At 37.9% G+C, this 20,835-nt stretch overlaps 2 protein-coding genes across 6 annotated transcripts in view; one reads left to right on the plus strand and one right to left on the minus strand.

The window, feature by feature from the left end:
• Window positions 1–100: 100 nt before the first annotated feature.
• Window positions 101–4,039, minus strand: MS3_00001899 (uncharacterized protein). 3 transcript variants are annotated; one of them, XM_051209401.1, is made up of 11 exons: window positions 3,947–4,039; window positions 2,379–2,414; window positions 2,277–2,343; window positions 1,635–2,232; window positions 1,264–1,601; window positions 1,135–1,218; window positions 931–1,098; window positions 794–889; window positions 583–750; window positions 373–548; window positions 101–337 (listed from the first exon to the last, which is right to left on the minus strand). In XM_051209401.1, exons 5-11 carry the CDS (start codon window positions 1,319–1,321, stop codon window positions 284–286), a joined length of 804 nt encoding a protein of 267 aa, XP_051074858.1. In that variant the 5' UTR covers window positions 1,322–1,601; window positions 1,635–2,232; window positions 2,277–2,343; window positions 2,379–2,414; window positions 3,947–4,039; the 3' UTR covers window positions 101–283. The 3 variants fall into 3 exon arrangements, with proteins under 3 accessions (XP_051074858.1, XP_051074860.1, XP_051074859.1); XM_051209403.1 differs by having other exon boundaries at window positions 137–337; window positions 931–1,086; window positions 1,635–2,240; XM_051209402.1 differs by having other exon boundaries at window positions 137–337; window positions 583–889; window positions 931–1,218; window positions 1,635–2,240.
• Window positions 4,040–13,205: 9,166 nt separating this feature from the next.
• Window positions 13,206–20,835, plus strand: part of PNPLA6_1 (Neuropathy target esterase) — a 66,103-nt gene continuing 58,473 nt past the window's right edge. For 2 of the 3 annotated variants that reach the window (XM_051209406.1, XM_051209404.1), the window contains exons 1-7: window positions 13,206–13,735; window positions 13,780–13,985; window positions 14,022–14,103; window positions 14,144–14,312; window positions 14,346–14,640; window positions 15,526–15,813; window positions 18,920–19,037. In XM_051209406.1, the coding sequence (XP_051074862.1) occupies window positions 13,818–13,985; window positions 14,022–14,103; window positions 14,144–14,312; window positions 14,346–14,640; window positions 15,526–15,813; window positions 18,920–19,037 (1,120 nt within the window). In that variant the 5' untranslated portion in view covers window positions 13,206–13,735; window positions 13,780–13,817. Of the gene's footprint in view, window positions 13,736–13,779; window positions 13,986–14,021; window positions 14,104–14,143; window positions 14,313–14,345; window positions 14,641–15,525; window positions 15,814–18,919; window positions 19,038–20,835 lie in introns of those variants that run through there. The other variant, XM_051209407.1, reaches the window with a different exon arrangement.

A 20,835-nucleotide genomic window follows, 5' to 3' on the forward strand; every position in this document is an offset into this window, starting at 1 on the left:
TACTTTGGGCTCGCTGGGGATCAAATACTCGAAGTGTACGGAGACATATGTTATGGCCGCCTCCTAGAGAAACCCCTGTCTCTGAATATATACATCGATATTACAAAAATTTGGCTGATATATAGAATAAAATTAATTGATACAATAAAAGTTATATGTATCTAATTTCGTGAGCCGCGACTTTTATTTTTGAACAATAAACGCGAAATTGATCTCTCATTTAGTGTTTATTGGTAAGTACAGTACATCAAAGCTCTGAAAGGACAAGAACCTCAAGTCGAAACTATCTCAAAGAATTCCTGGTGCGCAATGAGTAACTGCTTCGCACAGTAGCTGACTAAAGCAGATGTTTAGATAAAGAAATACAGATACCTTACAAACAGCAGTATCGATGGTTTTCGATTGCCTGGTAGCTGGTTTATTTAAACCATTATTTATGGTCAGCTTAGCTGAGGTGCACATATTATTTCCCGAATTCACGTAAGATAATGATGCTGAAGCGTCCAGCGAAGTAGCCAAATCATTCATACTCAACCTTGCGCTTTTCTCTGAGGAACGCTCATCAGAAATGAATAAACTTACCACTAACCGTCGGGGTTCTGTCCTTCTTTGGTGTTTTCCGTTTACCAAGTGAACCCATATCCTGACTCCGTTCCATTGGTATGACTGGTTTTCCATGCAAGGAATTGTCTGCACTAACATCATCTCGCACATTCTGGTTAGTGTCGATGTCGTTCCCTACATCCAACACTGTTGTCCGCACGTGATATTAGAATTGATCAACTTCACTTACCGTCTACCTCACTTCTGATATTCGTATTGCTGCGACTTGCCTTTCTCTTTTCAGTTGACGTAGTGGGGCTCACTAAAACATTCTTGACTTCAGAGCCTAGGAGGAATATGGATTGGAGATCAATAGATGAAACTCACCACTAACCGTCGGGGTTCTGTCCTTCTTTGGTGTTTTCCGTTTACCAGGTGAACCCATATCCTGACTCCGTTCCATTGGTATGACTGGTTTTCCATGCAAGGAATTGTCTGCACTAACATCATCTCGCACATTCTGGTTAGTGTCGATGTCGTTCCCTACATCCAACACTTGTCCGCACGTGATATTAGAATTGATCAACTTACCGTTTATCTCACCGTCTGCATTCTCAATGTTATTACATTCACCGTTCAATTTCATCTTCTTAGATGGTCTGCTGAACCCATAATCTGTTTGGATAGAAAATCTAATTAAGACTGTATGCTCTAGTTTACCAGCCTGAACCTTCTCTTCCCAATCAGAAATCGTGCGCTTTCTATCATTTTTATCCATTAGTCTTCGCTTAGCTCCTGATGTGATATCTGTATCCCGCTGCGTATTTGGACTGCTCGGGTTTCCCGGTTTCTCAAGTGAATATAGCGAGAACTGATTACCCTCTTCATCCAATTCTTAACAGTGGTTTACAACAATGCTTTTTAAACTAACCTTTAACTATATCTGTACAAACGTCACCCCCTATTGGTAAAGCAGATGGATGGGGTTTTCTGGCAATCTTCTTTTCTCGAAAGTGCTCCTTCGATTCTTTATGGTGATGAATGTTTTGTTTCTTACACTGTTGTTTAGTACAAAGATAAAAAGCACTTACGTTAACCTGTTCTCCACCATCAGGATTTGTAGATTGACCAAGCAGTGTTGCCAAGGTAGATAGGTCAAAAGAGTTCAAAAGTACCTGTATTTTGTCTGCTACTGTGCAACCTCTCCAGTATGTTTTTTTATATTTGTCCGGATTCTTAAACCCATCCAGTCCAAAACGGAATTTGGATCCAAATATCTACCTAGTTGCTTTGTAACTATATTTTTCTCATCGTACCTACCTCATAAGTGGGCTTCGAAATGTGAGAAAAGTTAAGATCCAGCCATTTATGAAGCATGAGAATTCTGATGGCATACTCACGACGTTTATAAGTCGACTTGTCTAGAGAAAATACTCGTCTACAGAGATAAAATAAAGGTGAGTTTACTTTGCCACGAACTCTCCAAACTCAGGAACAAGAGCAATGGTGTTCATTTGTAGAAGTACGTCAACTAGATAAATAGTTTCACCTGAAAGTGTGAACTCCACCATACAGAGATCTTTTGAGTTGAACAAGTCAGGATTTTTTTGCGAGTTATTTTTATGAAGCAACACTCTGGAATCAAGAAATGAAGCTAGAAGGGATGTCCAGGTCATATAGTTATCGGATCTACATAACTTGAATTAATAATAAATATTCACTGAAAGTCTTACAGGACACTCATGGAAGGAATGTGAATAATAAATGGGGAGTACGTTGTAAAGATAATCATTAATTGTCCTAAGAAAGTATTGTTTATAAAAATCAGAAGTTACTGGGCATTTTCTGTATCAATGCGAACACGACTCCAACTACAAAAATAAGTTATTATTTCAATGTGATTATTACAAACAAATCCAAACGATTATTTATAATTGACTCAATTATTCTCATTAACTACAGACAATATAAGTGAAGTAATCCAACTGCAATGACACAAATAAGAGCTAATTGATGGCATTATGCCTAAGATAACCCACAGTACATCAGACCAACCACAGGTACGGAAAACAAGTCAACCTGACAAACTTCTCATATTGGTTCCTGGTTAGCCCAAAAAACAAACCAAGTACCATTCAAAACTAGAACATTCAGGTCAAAATGCAAAACTACCGGTAGAAAGACTTGGTGATAACTTATACAAACAACTAAGTATTAGCCCCCAAATGCCCTGGTACGGTCGAGAGTGGGGAGAGTCCACTCTCCCTCTCCAAGTGCTCTTACATGGCAACGCGCATACAGCTACTGCCAGGGAAGCCCTACCCACTGCCTTCTTGCGGCATTACTATTGTTTACGAAATTGAGAGGACAAGAAGCGAATGTTCAGCGCCTTAACCGGGTTGGTGGATATGGGGGATCCACCTAGGGGAGTGGGGGAACCCTGACTTTAAACCAATGGTACACATGGGCTGCAGGATCCTAAAGGAACAAATGGCATATGAACACATTATTGGTTACCGACTACCATGGAACTGCACCTCCTGACGTTGCTCCACTGCCTTGTGAATCAAACCTTTAGGTCGAAGGCCCTGGGCGTGTCTCCCTAAGAAAATCACCTGCTGTAGTCTGGGCACCCTGACAGTGTCATAGCCTACTCACAAATCAAGGGAGTTGTGTGGCACATATGTATTTGTACCCCTTTGTACTAATATTTGTGTGTTCAAAAAAAATGACCGTCAACATTATTGGCAGTTAAGCCAACCTATTTCTCAGAAAATTTCGATTATTTTTGGAGAACCCGAATTTTCGCATATCTGCGTATTTTTAGTACAATAGGTAATAAACATTATATGTTCCTTCATTGAGTGATATCTACGTACTCAGCCCCATCTGCTTTTTCACGTTTATCAAACGAAAAGCAGATTCGCACTTCACTCACATAAGGTTACCCGAAAACATAGTAATTACAAAAACAGCATTTTTTGTGCCACATTGTCAAGCTTGGTTAAAGTGTGTTGAAATAACTATTGCTTGCGAGAAAATATGCATTTTGTCCTCAAAAATAATCAGTGGTTAACTTCTTTGCCATCTATATTACAGTAGGTATACTATCTGTCCTGTATTTCTGTCGAGGTCTGGTTTATGACACCAGTCGATCACTACAGCATAATCATATTGTTCGTCGACCCATTCAAACCCTTAGATCTGGGACAAAAACAACCGATTGAGCACACTTTCGTTAAAATATAGCACAAAACAGAGGTTTTCTAGGTCTGTAAATATACAGGTTAATTAATTTACACATATCACGACATCTAGATGTCATGATATGTGCAACGATGTTCGAATGCATTTGCAATCTACTCAGAAATAATATCCAAGTCTGGAAAGGCGGAGTACTAACTTTTCAATTTTAACTATAAGATTGTGCTGAGTATCCAAGTCACCACTAACGAACGAATGCCTCAAACCTAACAAAACACAGTCCATCGACAATATTCAAAAGTAAGTGACGTCCTTGCATATAGACTTCTATAAAGTGAAACAATTTCAGTTGTGAATAAATGTGTGGAAAATAGTTTCTTTCAGTCGAATAAAGATATGAAGGGTGAGCTAACACATGTTCGGAGCCTTACACTACCGGCTTTTGGTTAAGATTGTTGGACTTTCTTGACTTAGCTCAGGTGTTACTGCTAAATGTTGTCTACTGTTTTCTTTATTAGGCGTGGGCTTTCTGAGACTTTAGCAAACTTTTCCCTTTGTTCTTCACTTTTCTGGCTTTATTGAAGTGCGCTACTCTGCACATTCCCAAGATAATTTCGGGATAGACTCAAACCAATACATGTTACACTCTTCAATTAACCTATTTTTATAGATATACAAAAGAACCAGAGTTGACTTGATCACAGTTTTTAAATCACCTAGTGATAATTTTTGTCTGGTATACCTTCACTTTTCTTTTATTCGAAAACACCGAAAAAGTTCACAAGCCTAGAACAAATTACTTATCAGCTGACTATCGACTTTCCCACCGAATCTTCAACTAATAGGATTCATTACCTCAAAGCGTGATTGAAGCTCTGTCTGTTAGCATTTCCAAAAAAGTCCGAATCGACTGAGAGAGCACCATTTTCAGGACTAACGCAAGGCACTTAGCGTCCTTTCTTTTCCAAACTGAAACCAACATATGAAGTTATTTTTTACATGCTTGTATCTTGATCGTGAATAAAAGTACTTTGCCATCGATAGAACAGAGCCAAAGATGCCGTTGTTGTCAGTCGGATGAAAGCCTCTTACATGGGAATCAACCTTTTCTTCGGTGAACTATCCAATACACCAACGAGCTGCGACACAAACATGGAATTTCATTAATATCTAACAACCAACGAAGTTCAACAAATTCTGGGAGAAAAGTGAGGTTCCCAGAACACCTAGGAAGCCAATATGACTAGAACATTTTTGCTGAATTTTTATTTCATTCTCACTCGTTCACGGAGTCTAATAATTTGGTTGATATGAATCCATTTCATTCAGTTAGGTTCTCATCAGCTGCTTACAACCTATAATATTTTGTAATCAACGTTATTACAGATGTGGACATACTTACATACCTATTCACTACTAGTCTGGTTTCTTCTATCAATAGCACGAGGGTTACCTACTTGCACGAAACTTATACAGAGTGATTAAAAATTAATGTGTGTATCACGACTTAACGAAGATTTCAATAGTTAACAAGGTCATAAAAATGCGTTTCGAATAAATAAAGTTTGGGAGGGAAAGTTCCAGAACATTGGAATAGTGATTAGAACTCATGTCGTTAACAAACATTTGATGATCGTGTAATGAAGAAACTGACAACATATTAATGGTAATAAAGAAGGACATGAATTGAAGGAAAACGACAATGATGTAATTAAGCTCCAGAAAGAGTTGAAATAATGAGTGATGTAATAAATAAAAATGGGTGTACTGCTACTAGGATAAAGAAAGACTTACTACTACCTCTTTATGGGCACGTAGATCCGGTTTTAGACGTTTGATTGTTATCTGTTGGGCCAATTTTAAAAGGTTGGGGTTTGATTGTTAGTTAATCGTTTTGAAAGACTTCAGTGCATCAACTTCATTTCCTGTGTCAAGGCGATGTATCATGAAAGTGGTAACATTTTCTCACATGGTTTAGGAAGTTTTTGACGTGTTCATTTGCAGCGTGTATTAGACAGAGTTTATCATCCTTTATTGCATATCAGGTACGTTTTACCCCGGGAAAATAATTTCGACGGACGCTTACCAATTAATATATACCTATCGCGGACTTCGTTTCCTACATATCTTATATAAGCCCCCAGCGATTGACATTGACGCGTCTTCACCTTTGATTATACTAAATGAGATGCAAACATTCAATTGATAGTCACTCTCTCATGCTATATCGGAACACCTTATATCTGAAATACATGATATACCCACAGTCTGATCTTAGTATTACCCGGTTAGTACTTAATAATCACTATATACTCAGATATCCTATTTATTTAAACGGGCTCTTTACTCATCCAGTTTCAAATTATGGCCAGTAACTCCAGTAAAAGATAAATGTCATAACTTCTGAGTCAATTACTAATGTAGACTTCAATGTACAGAATATTTCAAAGGCAATTAGTACACTGAAACATTTCCAAACTTTATTTATTCGAAACGCATTTTTATGACCTTGTTAACTATTGAAATCTTCGTTAAGTCGTGATACACACATTAATTTTTAATCACTCTGTATAAGTTTCGTGCAAGTAGGTAACCCTCGTGCTATTGATAGAAGAAACCAGACTAGTAGTGAATAGGTATGTAAGTATGTCCACATCTGTAATAACGTTGATTACAAAATATTATAGGTTGTAAGCAGCTGATGAGAACCTAACTGAATGAAATGGATTTGTAGTGGCATTAGACCATAACCATACAATCTTCAATGCTGAACACAAGACTACTCAGAAAATAGATATTCAATATTTAACGCGGAGAAATACCTAACGATGGAGAAGGCGCGAACAAGGAATTGAATGGACTGGAGTTGATCGAGTAGCATGGCTCGGCCATGCAGGCGTGGTCTCTGCTGAATGTTACCTTATATCTTCTATTTATATTAAATATATCGTTCTTTCTCTAGCCTAACCTTGTTCTACATCATGTATTGGCAATTGATACGATACAGTGAGTTGGTGTAGTCGATGGTGTGACTTCCACGTAAGATCTTATAGATTAAGCAGTTATATCATGACAAATCCACAAATTTAGGATTAGGTCTATTATTAGAGCAGTACTAATATCATAGTAGACCATAATTCTACAGATTCATATCATTCTAAACCAATCTTCGTTCTTGCTCTTTTTTATTTGGTCAGTTGTAATCTTTAACATTAATTTAGAGCACAAAAAATGAATTACAGATAACTATTATTATTATTATTATTCACAAACATCTTATGAGTACATAATTGTTTTGGAGAAACCATTTTGAGTTTCTCCAAAAATGAAATATTACACAAGTTTCGATTATGTTAGCATTATATTCGTCGTATTTGAAAAAGAGAATAGTAATAATAGAATAATAATAATTAACCAGGTTCTGAGTAACTGAGAAGAATATTGAATCGAGTTTAAAGAGAGAAAGGAAGAAAGTAAGGAAATAGAAATAAAGGAGATGTGAAACGTCTATCAGACGTAAACTGGATAGCTTATCTTGTAGGATCTCCCGTTACAGAGGATTCGTTAGGTCTTCAAATAAAAGTGCCACATTCAATTTTTTCCTATTTCCTTCTCTATTCGTATAACAAAAGAAGTTATATTTATTTATCCATTATTCTGGATTAGATTCTTCAGTGTTTGAGGACCTCGGAAGTTCCCTCTCAAGTTTTCGAATATGCTCCTTTTCTTAAGAGTAGGAAAAATACTTGAGAAGTATTGTTTGTATGCCTTGCCTCATCTTTTTATGAAGAGCTGGTGGGATGTCATAAGTACTTTCAATTGCGCCAGATTTAAGAATTTTGACAGAATTGATGACGTTGCTGACGCTAAATTCCCTGCTGCCACATCAAACAGACGACCTCCGGGAAACTAGCCAGAATAACGACAATTTTTGGGGTTCGTGTGCGTTTTTTAAAACACAGTTAATGATAGCCTGTCGCTTTTGAAGATAATACTAGCCAGATTTATCTTTTCAACCCGTTTGGATGGTGACTCAGTAGTGCGGTACCTGCAGGGCACCAGTTTCTTGAGATATAAGGCTTTGTGCAATCGTGGGCAGGATGATTGCAGAAACCTGAGGGAGGATGCCACTTTACGCTGCAGAGGACAATGAACAGAAACCCCCTACGGCACTGTACATTTCTTTCCAGATCTAAGTCATCACTACAGAAGTAGGGTCCTAGTGACTGAATGAGTTGCGGGGACCCACGTCACAATTACTGCAGCTCTGGAAGATGTAACCCATGATTCCAAACTCAAGAACGAGAATTTAGACATGTATCAAGCATTCTCAAAGTTCAAACGCAAGTTAGAACAAAGCTATCCTTACCACTGCAATTTATTTCAAAATAATGATGTGACTTCAACGTAAGATCTTTTAGATTAGGCAGTCATTTCATGACAAATCTACAATTTTAGGATAAGGGCTATTATTAGAGCAGTAATAATATCATAGTGGACGATAATTCTACAACACTACCTATCACCTTATGGTAGTTTTATGCCAATCCCTAAAAGTCATCTTCTTAGCCAGTTTAATACATAGATACTCTTTAGAATTAAGGGCTTTGCCTAGAATAATTTGGGTCTTGTAAATGATACAGATAGCTCTACACACTAGGAGCTAATGCATAAAATGTTCATTTAGAAAAGCAAACAGTGCCGATATGATCATCTGTGTCGTTCAAAAAGTCTTTAGAAAGTAATTAATAGTTTTTATATGAATTCTTGAACAAAAAAGCACGCAGCACATCGCCATACATCCTAGATCATGAGTCTTCAGCAGTACACAGTCTCAACATGAGGTCTTTAAGATACCAGCTAGGGAAATCCGTTTTGACCATTCTCAGTTCGCGGTACCTCACTCCTGTGGCTCCTGTTCTATTCTTTCCCATATTGACAAGAGTGACGTTAAGTTAGAACCTCTCAAACTTAAAGAGCTTCTGGGGCTCTAGGATCTATATAAACCTCCCGGAAAATATGAAGTCCAACCCAGAGTCCTGAATGAACGTCACGACATGCATTTCTTTCCTCTTGCAACTATCATAGAGCATTCTCTAGCCAAGAGTATACTATTCTTTTACTGGAGGATTGGTCTAGTCGCACTCGTATATTAAGGTGGTAGCGAGTTGAGATCCATTTATGAACCAGATTCCTCGCTTTCCGCAATAGCTCAGGTCATAGAAGCAGCTTTGAATGAATCCTTCTGCAACCATATGCCCAATGACGAGGTGGTTTCTGACTTTTAACACTGTGTAATACTAATATATTGACTTGCGTAGATAGCCGTGTACTCACTGGAGTACAATCGTCCTGTCGGCACAAACTTCCTCAAATTCTCCAGAGTATTCCATAGCACTGATCAGTGTATTCTGGACCTAAAATGCAAACTAGAGAGTGTTAGTGAATGTAGACTACTTATGAGGGAAAAGCCTTCCCTCATATTTTTCTATACTCTGTTTGATTTTTTTTCTCTAAAAGTCGGAGTGCCACAAAACTCCGTTCCTGGATAAATCACTTAACTAACACATTATTAATTCAACAAGACTTATAGGATATATGATTTAACCAACAGGTATATCCTTCCCTTCAGTGCCAGCAACTGAAAAGAGCTTTTCATGCCGGTGGGTACTTCTCTTTCTACCAAGAGTAGAAATCAAACTAGCCATTTTAAACCACATGCAAAATACAAACTCACTTCTTCAGTTCAGCTTTAATCAGATAATATTCCCACAACCCGTCCCAGGAAATCTCTACAAAACAACTTCACTAACTCATTCTTTATACCCCTCTCTAACCCATTTTATCAACAAAATGAGCCACCAAGGAATAAACATCCTGTCTATTTAAGACCACCGGCAGCGCTCCCTTCCATTTGTAATAACTCCATGATTGACCCTTCCTGCCAGTTATCAGATACATCATTCACTGACACGTTGTATCCTGCCGCGCCTATTCCTGTGGATCTTAGGAATGAACTATTCCTATCCCCTCTACCGTCTACCACATCTCTTAACCGAGGATTATCGACTAATTGTAAAGAAAAACACGCGAATCTCAGTTGCATAAATCTTGAACGAAAGAACTCTCGACTCACTAGGTTGTTTGGTGACTTATCCAATTTCATTATGCTTTCACAGCTTTCCATTGTTTTATTTAATTTACGCTGACTATACCACAGAAGTTGCGAAAATGTTTTTTAGCATGAATTTGTGGCTATTCTCAACATTCAACCAGTACTTAGCAACAATAGAAGCTTTCGACAGACAAAAAACTAGAGGTTGGGTGACCGTCTCCCAATTTACAAAATAGAAATAGAACATCAAGCAAACTGAAGTCAACTTTCTTTGTCACACGCTACGCATGCCTTTGGAATACGTTACCGGTAGACATCTGGTCAGTTCAAACGATCGCTCAATTTAAATCTTTTCTAAACTGTTTTGTGAACTGGCTCGACGGAGCTTACCTAAACCAAGCCGCATTTACCGGTGATCCATTTAACATCTAACTGACTGACACTTAGTGACCATGTCACAAACTTCAATTATTCGACCCCCAAATAGCCTCTGTAATTTGACACTTGACATGTCGTGGTTCAAACAGTACTTTGCTCGCTTACTCTTTTTACATACTTCATATTTCTCCTTTTTAACGATTCAACAAATGTTTCTTGAGTTTTCTTTTTATCTCTACAACCATTGATGGTGTTGCACACATTGAGCCTTAGAAATACCTTGGACCACGATCCAATAAAACTTAATGCAACTAGAGACGGCTCGGGTGGAAAACCAGAGGCTGTCCGATCATAGGAAGCTCAGAAAATATTCCGAATTATCGAGAATCCCTACTAGCTCATATTATACTAGTACGAAACTTTTTATCATTACTATCATCCAATTATTTTTTTACTTGTCGTCTTACTCTGCAATTTTGCAACCTCAAACTGCTCTTCCTTTATTCTCCGATCAGTTGTTTGTCCTTATAATCTCCAAACCACATATAACGTAAACCATTAGTTATCGTCATAGCAGTGTGATATATAACAGTTTAAGTTAATTGGTTAAGGGTTGATCTGGAGCAACTAAGTATATGTCGAAACAATAGAGCTCAAGTATTCATTAACCTCCTTGTTTTGTACAAACATTATATTTCCTATTATTCTATATTGAATGCTGAAAAGCTTTGTGTATTTGAACAGGTAGTTCCTGGCTCCACTATGACTGCCCCACAATATAACATAATTGAAATTATAATCCCCAGACAAAGTAAGGGAGTGAATAAATACTTGAGCTATAGTGTCTTGACATTTACTTAGATGTTTGGTGCCAACTCTTGATCAATTAACCCAAGTTGTTACAAGCGAATGGTAAAATGTAGTGATAATCTGTTCACCCCAGGCCTCTTGAGTGGTACCGGCACCACACTTTCCATTACAAATGAAATCTACAGATCACCTTGCGTGATACTTTAGGTACCTCCTGCAATGAGGATTCTGCAACTAACACAGTATATTCTATCCCGATGTTCCTTTGCTAAACCTTGAGTAGTCTGACTCTTCAACTGCTCAACATTGTTTTCAGTGTTTAATTAACGTCTCGACCATGAAAAACGTCCACATTATGCCCCCTTTTTTCAGTATGACATTATTATCTTGGAACATGTTTGAAGAGGGTTAAGTAAGCTCGGACTACAAAATAAATCCGTCTCAGGTCGTCTGGAAGCCCTAAATTTGGGACCTTTTCAATGCAGAAGGATTGATTCATCATGTCACTCGTAATCCCCTTCATCCTGACAGATCAATGATAAAACCTAATAGTAAGCTACACATAAAAATACGACCATTTAGGTAGTGTAGCAGTAAATAAGTCCCCAAAATAAATAGCGCTACAAGTCTTCGACACTGGATGCTGACCGCATTAGTTTTAATGGACTCACCTAGCTGAAGGCGCCTGATCATGCATCCGCACCACACCACGAGTGGGAACGCCGTGCTCAACATCCCTTGCAATCGCTAGCCAGATTAGGTCGATCGATCCTCAATTTATTGATAGCCTATCAAATATATCTTCGAACCTCCTCGCTTCTTTCTTTTGATTTCACTTAGTTTGTACGATTCATAGTTGGTGATCGGAGGTAGTTAACGGGAAACCTTGGACCGGGTTTTGTGCTACTTGGCAGGGTGTACCTGTAGTCCTGAGGGAACTGGTGCTCTCTGAGGGAATCGATCCTGTTGATTACCTCCAATCACCATTTAATCTCAAAACAGCGCACGCTATGTCGAGTCACCTAGACTAGTGGCCACATTGCAACTTGGTCGATGGCATTCGATCTGCGCTAAAAAGGACTTGACACACATGACGATGATCACCACCCCAGCGATCAATCAATTGTGACGATTCATAGTAGAAGGTGTTACTGGTTAAAGAGTTGTAAAACTCCAAGCGCCTGTGGCATCTTCAGCAGGAACACTAACGAACTGGTGAAAAATTTGTGATGAGTTGGGTGTTCTCAAAATCGACACACTGTGGAACTTATTACCAGCGGGGAAAGTAACGGAACCTTCTGCAGTGTTCTAAGGCTAACTATTGAAGGTCCTTCACTTCCACCACTAATTCAGCCTTCAGTAGTAAGGATAGGGGGATTTCATTAATCCTTGCAATTTGTAGTAGTGTGGAGACCCAATCGCACTTTGAATGTATCAACAGAAGGTTCTAATATTACGTATCCTGTTAGAGAAATCCGGTAATTCACCACTCCATGGGAGAAAGGAGAGCCAAGGCACAGGCGATTGGATCTCGGTCTTCTGGATTTTCATAGAATATCCTTTCAGACGATCAGCCTTAAATTGAAGGAGATAAAACAACAAGATCTTTATTCAATATACAGTGAGCCATTTTCGGATCACTCAATAACCTGCGATAACATAATGGAAATAGGCCGAGACGTCTCAGTTCGTCTTCATAAGTAAGGCCAGACAGACATTATACCATTTTGGTCCCTTGCCACTGAAACCGTTTTAGCATATCTGCCTCATACTTGAAACAAGGACTCTCTGTTTGAATCCCACATCCCGAATACGGCCTCACGAAAGTCAAGTATAATACCCTAATAATTTCCTTGCTCAGGTACTGAGTTGCAAACAGCCTGAAGATGACACAGGTATTCAGTGTTTGACAACGCTTTTACCAGTAACACCTAATATAATTCATTCCCACCCAGAGAAATCAAAAGACAGGGTCGAGGAGATCGAGAGAGTGTATTTGGCGACACCCAATATATCGGAATTCTCTGATCTAATCTGGCGTTACCACACGTGATCTGGTGAGGATGCATGACCGAGCGCCTTCAGCTAGGTGAGTCCATTAAAACTAATGCGGTCAGCATCCAGTGTCGAAAACTTAGAGCTATTTATTTTGGGGATTTATTTACCGCTACAAGCCCATAAGATCACGAAACCTTTGGCAGAGGCAGTCCAGCAATTACTCGTAGGGCTGAAGTTGTTGACTAATGAATCTTTATTGTCCATTTCTTTAGGTTGTACAACTTCAAATATGAGTCTTTAGTAATAAGGGTAGTGGGTTGGTGGACCTGTGTCAGTCCTTACAGTTTGTCTTCCAATAAGGGTTCAGCTTCGAAATATTCACTGATAGAGCTGATACCACTTGCTCGGGTAAGACATTCCAGCCACTTTAGTTTATTAGATCGCAGTTTGTGAATCTTCTCGCTATGACCTCGGAGATTATTGGTGCTGGAGGGAGCAAAGAGATAAGACATATTAACACCCAAATCGTAATTAAAGATACGAAATGTCAACATATGATCACCTTTCATTCTACGATACGACAAGGAAGACTTTATCCTTCACTCACAGAAGGAACATAATAGGAACTATAAACTCAAAGTGGCAAGAAAATTCCCAGACTACTCAGATACAGATCCCAAGGATTAAGTAGTTCACTAGTTATGACACTCAAATTTTTTTCTTTGAGTTAGAGCGTGGATTTGAATGACTGGCTACTCAGTTTGATGTTATGCAGTTTTTCAGCACAGTTTGTGACAGAGTTTCCTCTTTCAGTTCAAATATATATGAAACCTTCTATGATCTTATTAACAAGTTCACTTTGTTTTACTCTGGAGTCCTTATAAGTATAAGAGAAGGTATTTTGGCAGAAATATTCCCGAGCCTTCTTTTGTCGTATGTAAGTAGCTGGGTTGGAATTTCTCGAGATTTACAGAATGCCACGGTCCTCCTCATACTGACTCTATTTTTGCTGGGTCTATCAACATTTTTACTACTACGGCACTTAAAGTCGCATGGTATTTTAATATTTCTAAATTGATTTTTATGTTGACATAGTGCCTTTGCGTGTTAAAACCACTCAAGTTCCTCGGGGATTTCGCCGAAGAGATAAGATCAGGTACCATGCAATCAGGTTCGGGCGCAAATTCAGTGAAATAACGGAGGAGTTAAAAAAGGTACAGACAAAGGAAGAACGGAGAACTACTATCATAAATTTCGCGAGAAAGTGATTTGATTGTTTTTAACCCTCATCCTACAGAATCTTCAAGTTGCATGACATCGAAAAGTCGCCGACGCTGGCCTATGGTCGACTTCCTGAGTCGTTTTTTGAACCAGATGAGGAAGATGTCTCTTCATTACCAGAAGATCTCCGCTTGATGATAAGTTCGATAAGGGTTTTTGGGCAACTGGAGAAATCATTTTTTATAAGGTTTTGCAAATTCATTGAGACAATAGAGCTGAATGTAGGCGAGTATCTGTTCCGTATTGGAGATGAAGATAAATATGTGTATGTTATTCGTAGTGGTAGAATCCAAATCACTGTCACAGAACCGGTAAGTCTTCAATACCATTTTGGTAGGCAGCCTGTTATATTTTGCCAACAACAGTTTATTTTGACTGTTTACAACAATAAACACAGGCTAAAAACGCGTTATTTCTCATCAGTTCAAAATATTGGGGGATTCAGTGTCGGTTAAATTTGTCAAATACTGGTCAGACATTTCGCAACACGATTTATTAAAAATCCAAGTTCACTATACAATTTTTGATATCATACAAGCCATAGTACGTCTGCTAATAACCTGAAAAGTCGGTACTGTCCACTTTTATAGTTATAAATTCTAGTTTGCTACTATTGGGTTTTTATACAAAATACCCACTGACACCCATTATATATATAGTTTTGTCTGTCTCCGGTGATTGTCTCTTCGGACTTCCACTAAATCGTCAACGTGATAATGAGTTAACTTGACTCTTCGTTTTTCCTCTCCGGATTTAAATCACAAATAATAAAAGCTGATACTATCTGGAATCCGATTAGCTTGCTATAATAAAGGATTCTCATTTTATCCTTTATCTTACTATGCTTTGAACAAAACATGTCAGTTTCTATTCCCTGATATCATTTGTCGCTTTAACCTGCTTTTTGGTTGTTTCAGGTTTATAATTATGATAGTGTTACTACTTTCAGTCCTCAGTTTTGTTGATATTTTCTGTGGAGTACAGCAACTTGTTTACATCGTTTTACCTAGCCAAATTAATTCATATTCAGATATCAAAAATGTGTCACCAAACCGTTTATTTTCACAGTTTATAGTTACAACTAATGGTGTTTAAAACAATATTGTTATGTTAATACTTGTTTGATTTTCTGAGTTGAATATTTTCTGAGCATTACTATGCCTACTAAATATTTTCTCTTGGGTCTAAATGTATAGGATGGATCCAAGTGCATCATCGCTGAAGTTGGAAAAGGTGGGAGTGTTGATAGTTTGCTATCTGTTCTGAGTATACTTACTGGTTATCCTTCAACTTTTGAGTTTATGGAAGCAGTCGCTTTGGAGCCCACAACTGTATTATGCTTACCGGCCCGATCATTTTTGGAAATATGCAAAACACAAACACCTCTTTTTCGCATTATTCAGATGATTGCAGTTAGACTTCAGCGTTTGAGCTTCAACGCGTTACACACTTATCTTGGTTTAAGTTCGGAACTAATTAACAAGGTTAGTATTATAGTTCATTTATCCTCTTTTACAATAGACTATCTGCTACTTAGTAAAGCCTAACTATTTTGTACCTAACTGGTTCGATTAATTGAATTCCACTGTAATTTTTCTGTTGCTTTTTGCGTTCAAAATATCAATTAATAAGAGTTATCTATCTTAAAGAAGGGCATATGCTATGTCATAATCACTCGATACACATTCTTGTTGCTTTTTGGGTTCAGTGTTCGATTTCTTCTATCTGCTTGTTTTTAGTCGTCTCATGAAGAGTAATACTCTGAAGAAATAGTTAGAGATGTGTTCGCCTAAGCTCTATGTTGACAGTATTGTGTATAAACTTTTACCAATATATTTATAGTTAAAGTTTTTACATACTTTACCTTTGGTTCCTATCGTTTTTCTTTCAGCGTTAATCACTGGCCACTCCATACCTTACGAGAATCAAAAGGATCGTAAATAAGCATAATTTAGGGGTTTATATACGCGAACATACTCTTAGTTCGAGTTTGGTTAATGTCCGTCAGCTAGACAAACAGGTTTATATCTTGTAAAGGTTATACCTGTTTTGTGTAACTTATTTCTAAAAGAGATTCATGTTTTGGAAGAATAGACATTGTTCATCTCTTTAAGCGTGATACAAAAGTGTTAATAGCAGTTTTAAAATGTCACAAGAAAATAAGTGTAGTGTAAAAACTGTGATTTCAGTGAAGCAGATAACAATTCACATATTGTACTTTTCTAAATTAAAGAGAAACAAAACAACAGGTATCGACTATTTGAAGAAAATATAACCATGGGACAAAATGTATGTCATGAAAAGAAACTCAGAATTAACAGGAAGAGAAACAAATGAGAAACTGTATTCCTGTGGTTGGTTTCGAGATAAACTGCATCGCATGAATCTCGACTACGATATATGTATCTCCTAACTCAGTATCTGGCTTCAAGTCACAAGTTCTGTATCAGGATTAGTGATGTTACCAGGCTACACAAGCCACAGTAGGTGAATCGCGTTTCGAACCTGTAAACTTGTGAGTGTAGAGAGGAATTTTTTGATATTTAAACTACTATTCTACTAAAACAACAACTGACAGACTGATGCCATATCGTATTTTGAAAGCCCCTAGCTTTTCCAATCCACTTTTGCTGACCAACACAATGCATTGATATAGGTGGCAGCAGATTATGTATACTACATATCGCAACTGCCCTAGTTAATCAAGGAACACGACCTTGATAACCGATTTACTGCCTTTACTTAATACTTTACATCTAGCGTTCGCGCTGCTAATTCGGTCGTTTTATTGTTTGCTGATAGTACCTCGAAGGTACTTATGGTCATATGATAAGTTGTTTGTGTATTTTGGTTTCAAGACCCTTACAATCCAACGTAATGTGAAATGAATGTCTGGTTTATTTACTCTCCCTAATATTAAGAATGATAAGCCGATCAAAATCATTTTTGGATAATCAATCCAGGTGATTAGAGGACTCTTTGTCACTTTATCATCTCATGATCTTCTGCACTCTTAAAGTCTCAGAGTTTCCAAATGCGAGTTAAATAATTAAAGAATCAAACTTGATAACTTCTTACATCATTCAAATTATGAAGCATTACAGACCATATTGTTATTAATCACCATTGAAGGGAATAAATGTTAGTCTGTTGCTTTTCTGCATTTTCATCATTTACTAAAAAGGTTTCTCATGATAGACCTGAAGATAAAAGCAATAAGTGTGTGATAACGGACTATCAAGAGTGGTTTCATTTATGACCTACCTTAGTGAAGTATTCAGTCTACTTGAAAATATCGTTGAAGATTGTAAGTAATCTGTGACCAGTGGTTATAGATAAAAAGGATATTAGGGATAGGCAATAACTGGAAGTTATTTAATTTAATCAAAGCGGTTTGAAAAAGGCGATGCTTAGTATAGCTATCATAAAAGAGGATTGAATATTTATTATTCCTGGGATTAGTAGGCTGAAACGTTGACTAGGATACCTCAATATATCAACTAGCCTACAGCTGCTCTTCACTTACTTAAACCTGAATCACAACCACAGATGATATTGAGGTTGGTAAGCGCAGGATGAGGCCGATAAAAATCAAAGCAGTAGGATCTGACCTCTGAAGCCCCTAAGTATGGTAGTCAGTAGGCACCAGTACAAGCGTTTTCTTGACAGAGGGGTTCGGGTTTACAAGGAAGGCGGAATTGCAAAACAAGTGTAAAAAATAAATATCTCATGCTAATGATTATAATTTATCCTTATAATAGTGGCTTCAATTACAGCTGATTTATAAATGAAAGTTAAGTACCGATAAAATAAATGAGACTGGGTGGAATACGGCTTCTAACACTTGATAAGATTGTAATAATATAAGATATAAGCGATAAACATTGTAAGTGCAAATAACACCTGTGGTAATCATTGTGTTGATTAAAAAGTCAAATGACCGTTCGCCTTTTTAATTCTCCACGTAACACTTCCGAAATTGATGTATTTACACTAATAAAGTGAAATAAAAACTAAACATTAAGAATATTGAATTCATTTGTCGGGTGTAGATTTTGCCCGATTGAAAACTACTTTTCTTTTTGGTGATCTGCATCATCATCAATGGGATAATCGTCCACAAATCCTCACAAAGGATGCAAACATATCTTTACAATTACGTAGCAGTTGTTAGTAATATGTTAATCTATGAAGGGGACTATTAAGAGGAGTAAGTAAACTTATGAATTGATGCTTTCCCCTATTGTTGTAATATGTCATAGTTTCTAGGCCCTCAAATAATCAACACTGTTGCAACAGATACTTGGTTCAAAAAGTTGTATCGTCATTTCAAATAGGAATTCATTGGGTAAGGTTTCCAACATATGAGGCTCGGGTGTTCATCATTGTTACTAATCACCAGAAATAGATTTCTCATATCTATGTAAATCTATTTTAATTCATTAGTAAGAGGCATTTAGGAAGATATTGATAGCAGTTGGTGATTTCATTGTTACTTGAATATTGTTTTAAAAAAAGTATTTTCTTTAGTTATAATCGATATTATTCGATAACATGTTACCTATTCATTCAAATTCATTGTTTACATAGGACTTTTCCCCTATATCTGGTTCATCTGAAGCTCACGAATTCCTATGCAAGGTTTTTGAGAAGAGACCATCAATGAAAGACTTTAACGAGTTCGGTAATATTAGTTTAAAGTATCCGGGTAAGATTTCCTTTATATTAATCAGTGTACTTGTCATCATTTTGATAAGTCAGTTAGTCAGTGGTCTCTAGTGCTGTTAGAGATATGAGGGTGGTTATCACTTCCGGATTACCCACACTGTGTAAGGGTTCTTCTAGGAGTACCTGAAAAGGAAATGGGGCTAGAGTTGTTCTTAGTGATCTGAGAGCGTGACTGCAGTCACTCAGCTACAACGTAGGACCAGGTTCATATATGCGTCGGTCCAAGTTGCCACACATTACTAGCACAACAGGATGAACACCAAATTCATAGAAGCAGTTACTTCAATGGTAGTAATATATAAAAGAAAGATTTCATATAAGGATACAAGGAGAAGCAATTGGTTTGTGGAAAGGAAGGTATAAGATAATTTTAATCTCACTGTCTAAGAGAAGACAAAGAGTGCATACACCTACTCCATTGTGATCGATTCTGAGCCATACCACCCAGAGTCTCCAACCATTGGTTACGTTAGTCACGCGGACCTCAACCAAGTAGTCTGCATCTACCAACATGGTTCAGAGCAGACGTTAGTGACTTCAAGCTCTGATGCCACGTTTTGTTTTGGTCGCCCCTAAATTCCTTCCGACCATCCCCAACACTGGTCAGCATTGCGCGTCGTGGTAATCGGTATTCAGGCATAAGTAACACTTGGCCCAACCATCTCAGTCGATGAAGACTCACAACCTCATCGACTGATTTAACATCATTCCCTAATACCCTGTGTCTGACCTCACTATTAATTACCCGGTGATCCCAGCAGATGCGAGCAATATTTCTAAGACATCTGTGACTAAATACTAGTAACCCACGAGTATCCTCTACCCTTAATGGCTACGTTTCGCGGCTGTAAATTAGAACAGAACGAACTGCTGGGCAGTATGCTCGTCCCTTAATTGATAGACAGATATCTCGCTCTCTCCATGGAAGACGTGAGTTGGCAAAAACCAAACGAGCTTTCTAAATTCGTGCAGAGATTTCGTCAGACACCTACCCATTAGGGCTACTAAAACACTGCATTTTATCAACGTCTTCACCAAACAGTACTATGTAATCAGGGTATTCTAAGTCGATAAGTGAACTTCCTGGTAGGAGATCGATTCCTGAAGAATTAGTGGACGAGAACGTTGTTTCCATCAGTATGTTTATGATGAAGTTGAACAAAAATGGAGATAGTGGACAGCCTTGTCGGACACCAATATTTTATTTTACTTATTTGAACACATAAATATTGGTACAAGGGGGCACCAGATATATATGCGCCACACAAAACAATGAGAATGGGAAGAGAAGAAGAATGTAAGGTGCGTATAAGAAAGAAAAAAACAATAACAACCACAGATTAGTATATGGTAATGCCATAATAATAATAATAGTAAAGATGGGGGAAAACGGAAAGGTACAACGAGAAAAAATTCTTTCAGTTAAGGAAGTTAAACCACTTTTTATGAGGAAAATAAAAGAAGGTTACAGCAGGATCACCGCTGGCTTCTATTCTGAGCAATATCTGATAACGTCTCTATCTACTGTGTTGCACCATCTCTCGAACTCCAGCCAGGGAGTTGAGATGGACCAACAGAAGCCAGCCCTTTGCAGCTTTCTTTCATACCACGACACCATGTCATACACTGACCACCTCTCCGCTCTTCCCAACCAGTCCCAGAGTCGGCAAATAATGCACGACGTGGAATTCTCTGGGACGACATTTGTAGAACATGTCTAAGCCACTGAAGTCGAGGTTTCAAGATGGTGACACCAATTGCATTATCGTCTCTGTGCC

Source organism: Schistosoma haematobium, chromosome 1, assembly GCF_000699445.3.
Source record: "Schistosoma haematobium chromosome 1, whole genome shotgun sequence".
In the NCBI taxonomy this organism is placed as follows: domain Eukaryota; kingdom Metazoa; phylum Platyhelminthes; class Trematoda; order Strigeidida; family Schistosomatidae; genus Schistosoma; species Schistosoma haematobium.

Excerpts from the sequence above, each read along its gene's own strand:
- MS3_00001899 (XM_051209401.1), bottom strand. The coding sequence starts at position 1,321 with ATGGATAAAAATGATAGAAAGCGCACGATTTCTGATTGGGAAGAGAAG. Across the intron at positions 890-930 it reads CAGAACCCCGACGGTTAGTG|GCTCTGAAGTCAAGAATGTT; the intron begins GTGAGTTTCATC and ends TATTCCTCCTAG. Across the intron at positions 549-582 it reads CAGAACCCCGACGGTTAGTG|AGAAAAGCGCAAGGTTGAGT; the intron begins GTAAGTTTATTC and ends AGCGTTCCTCAG.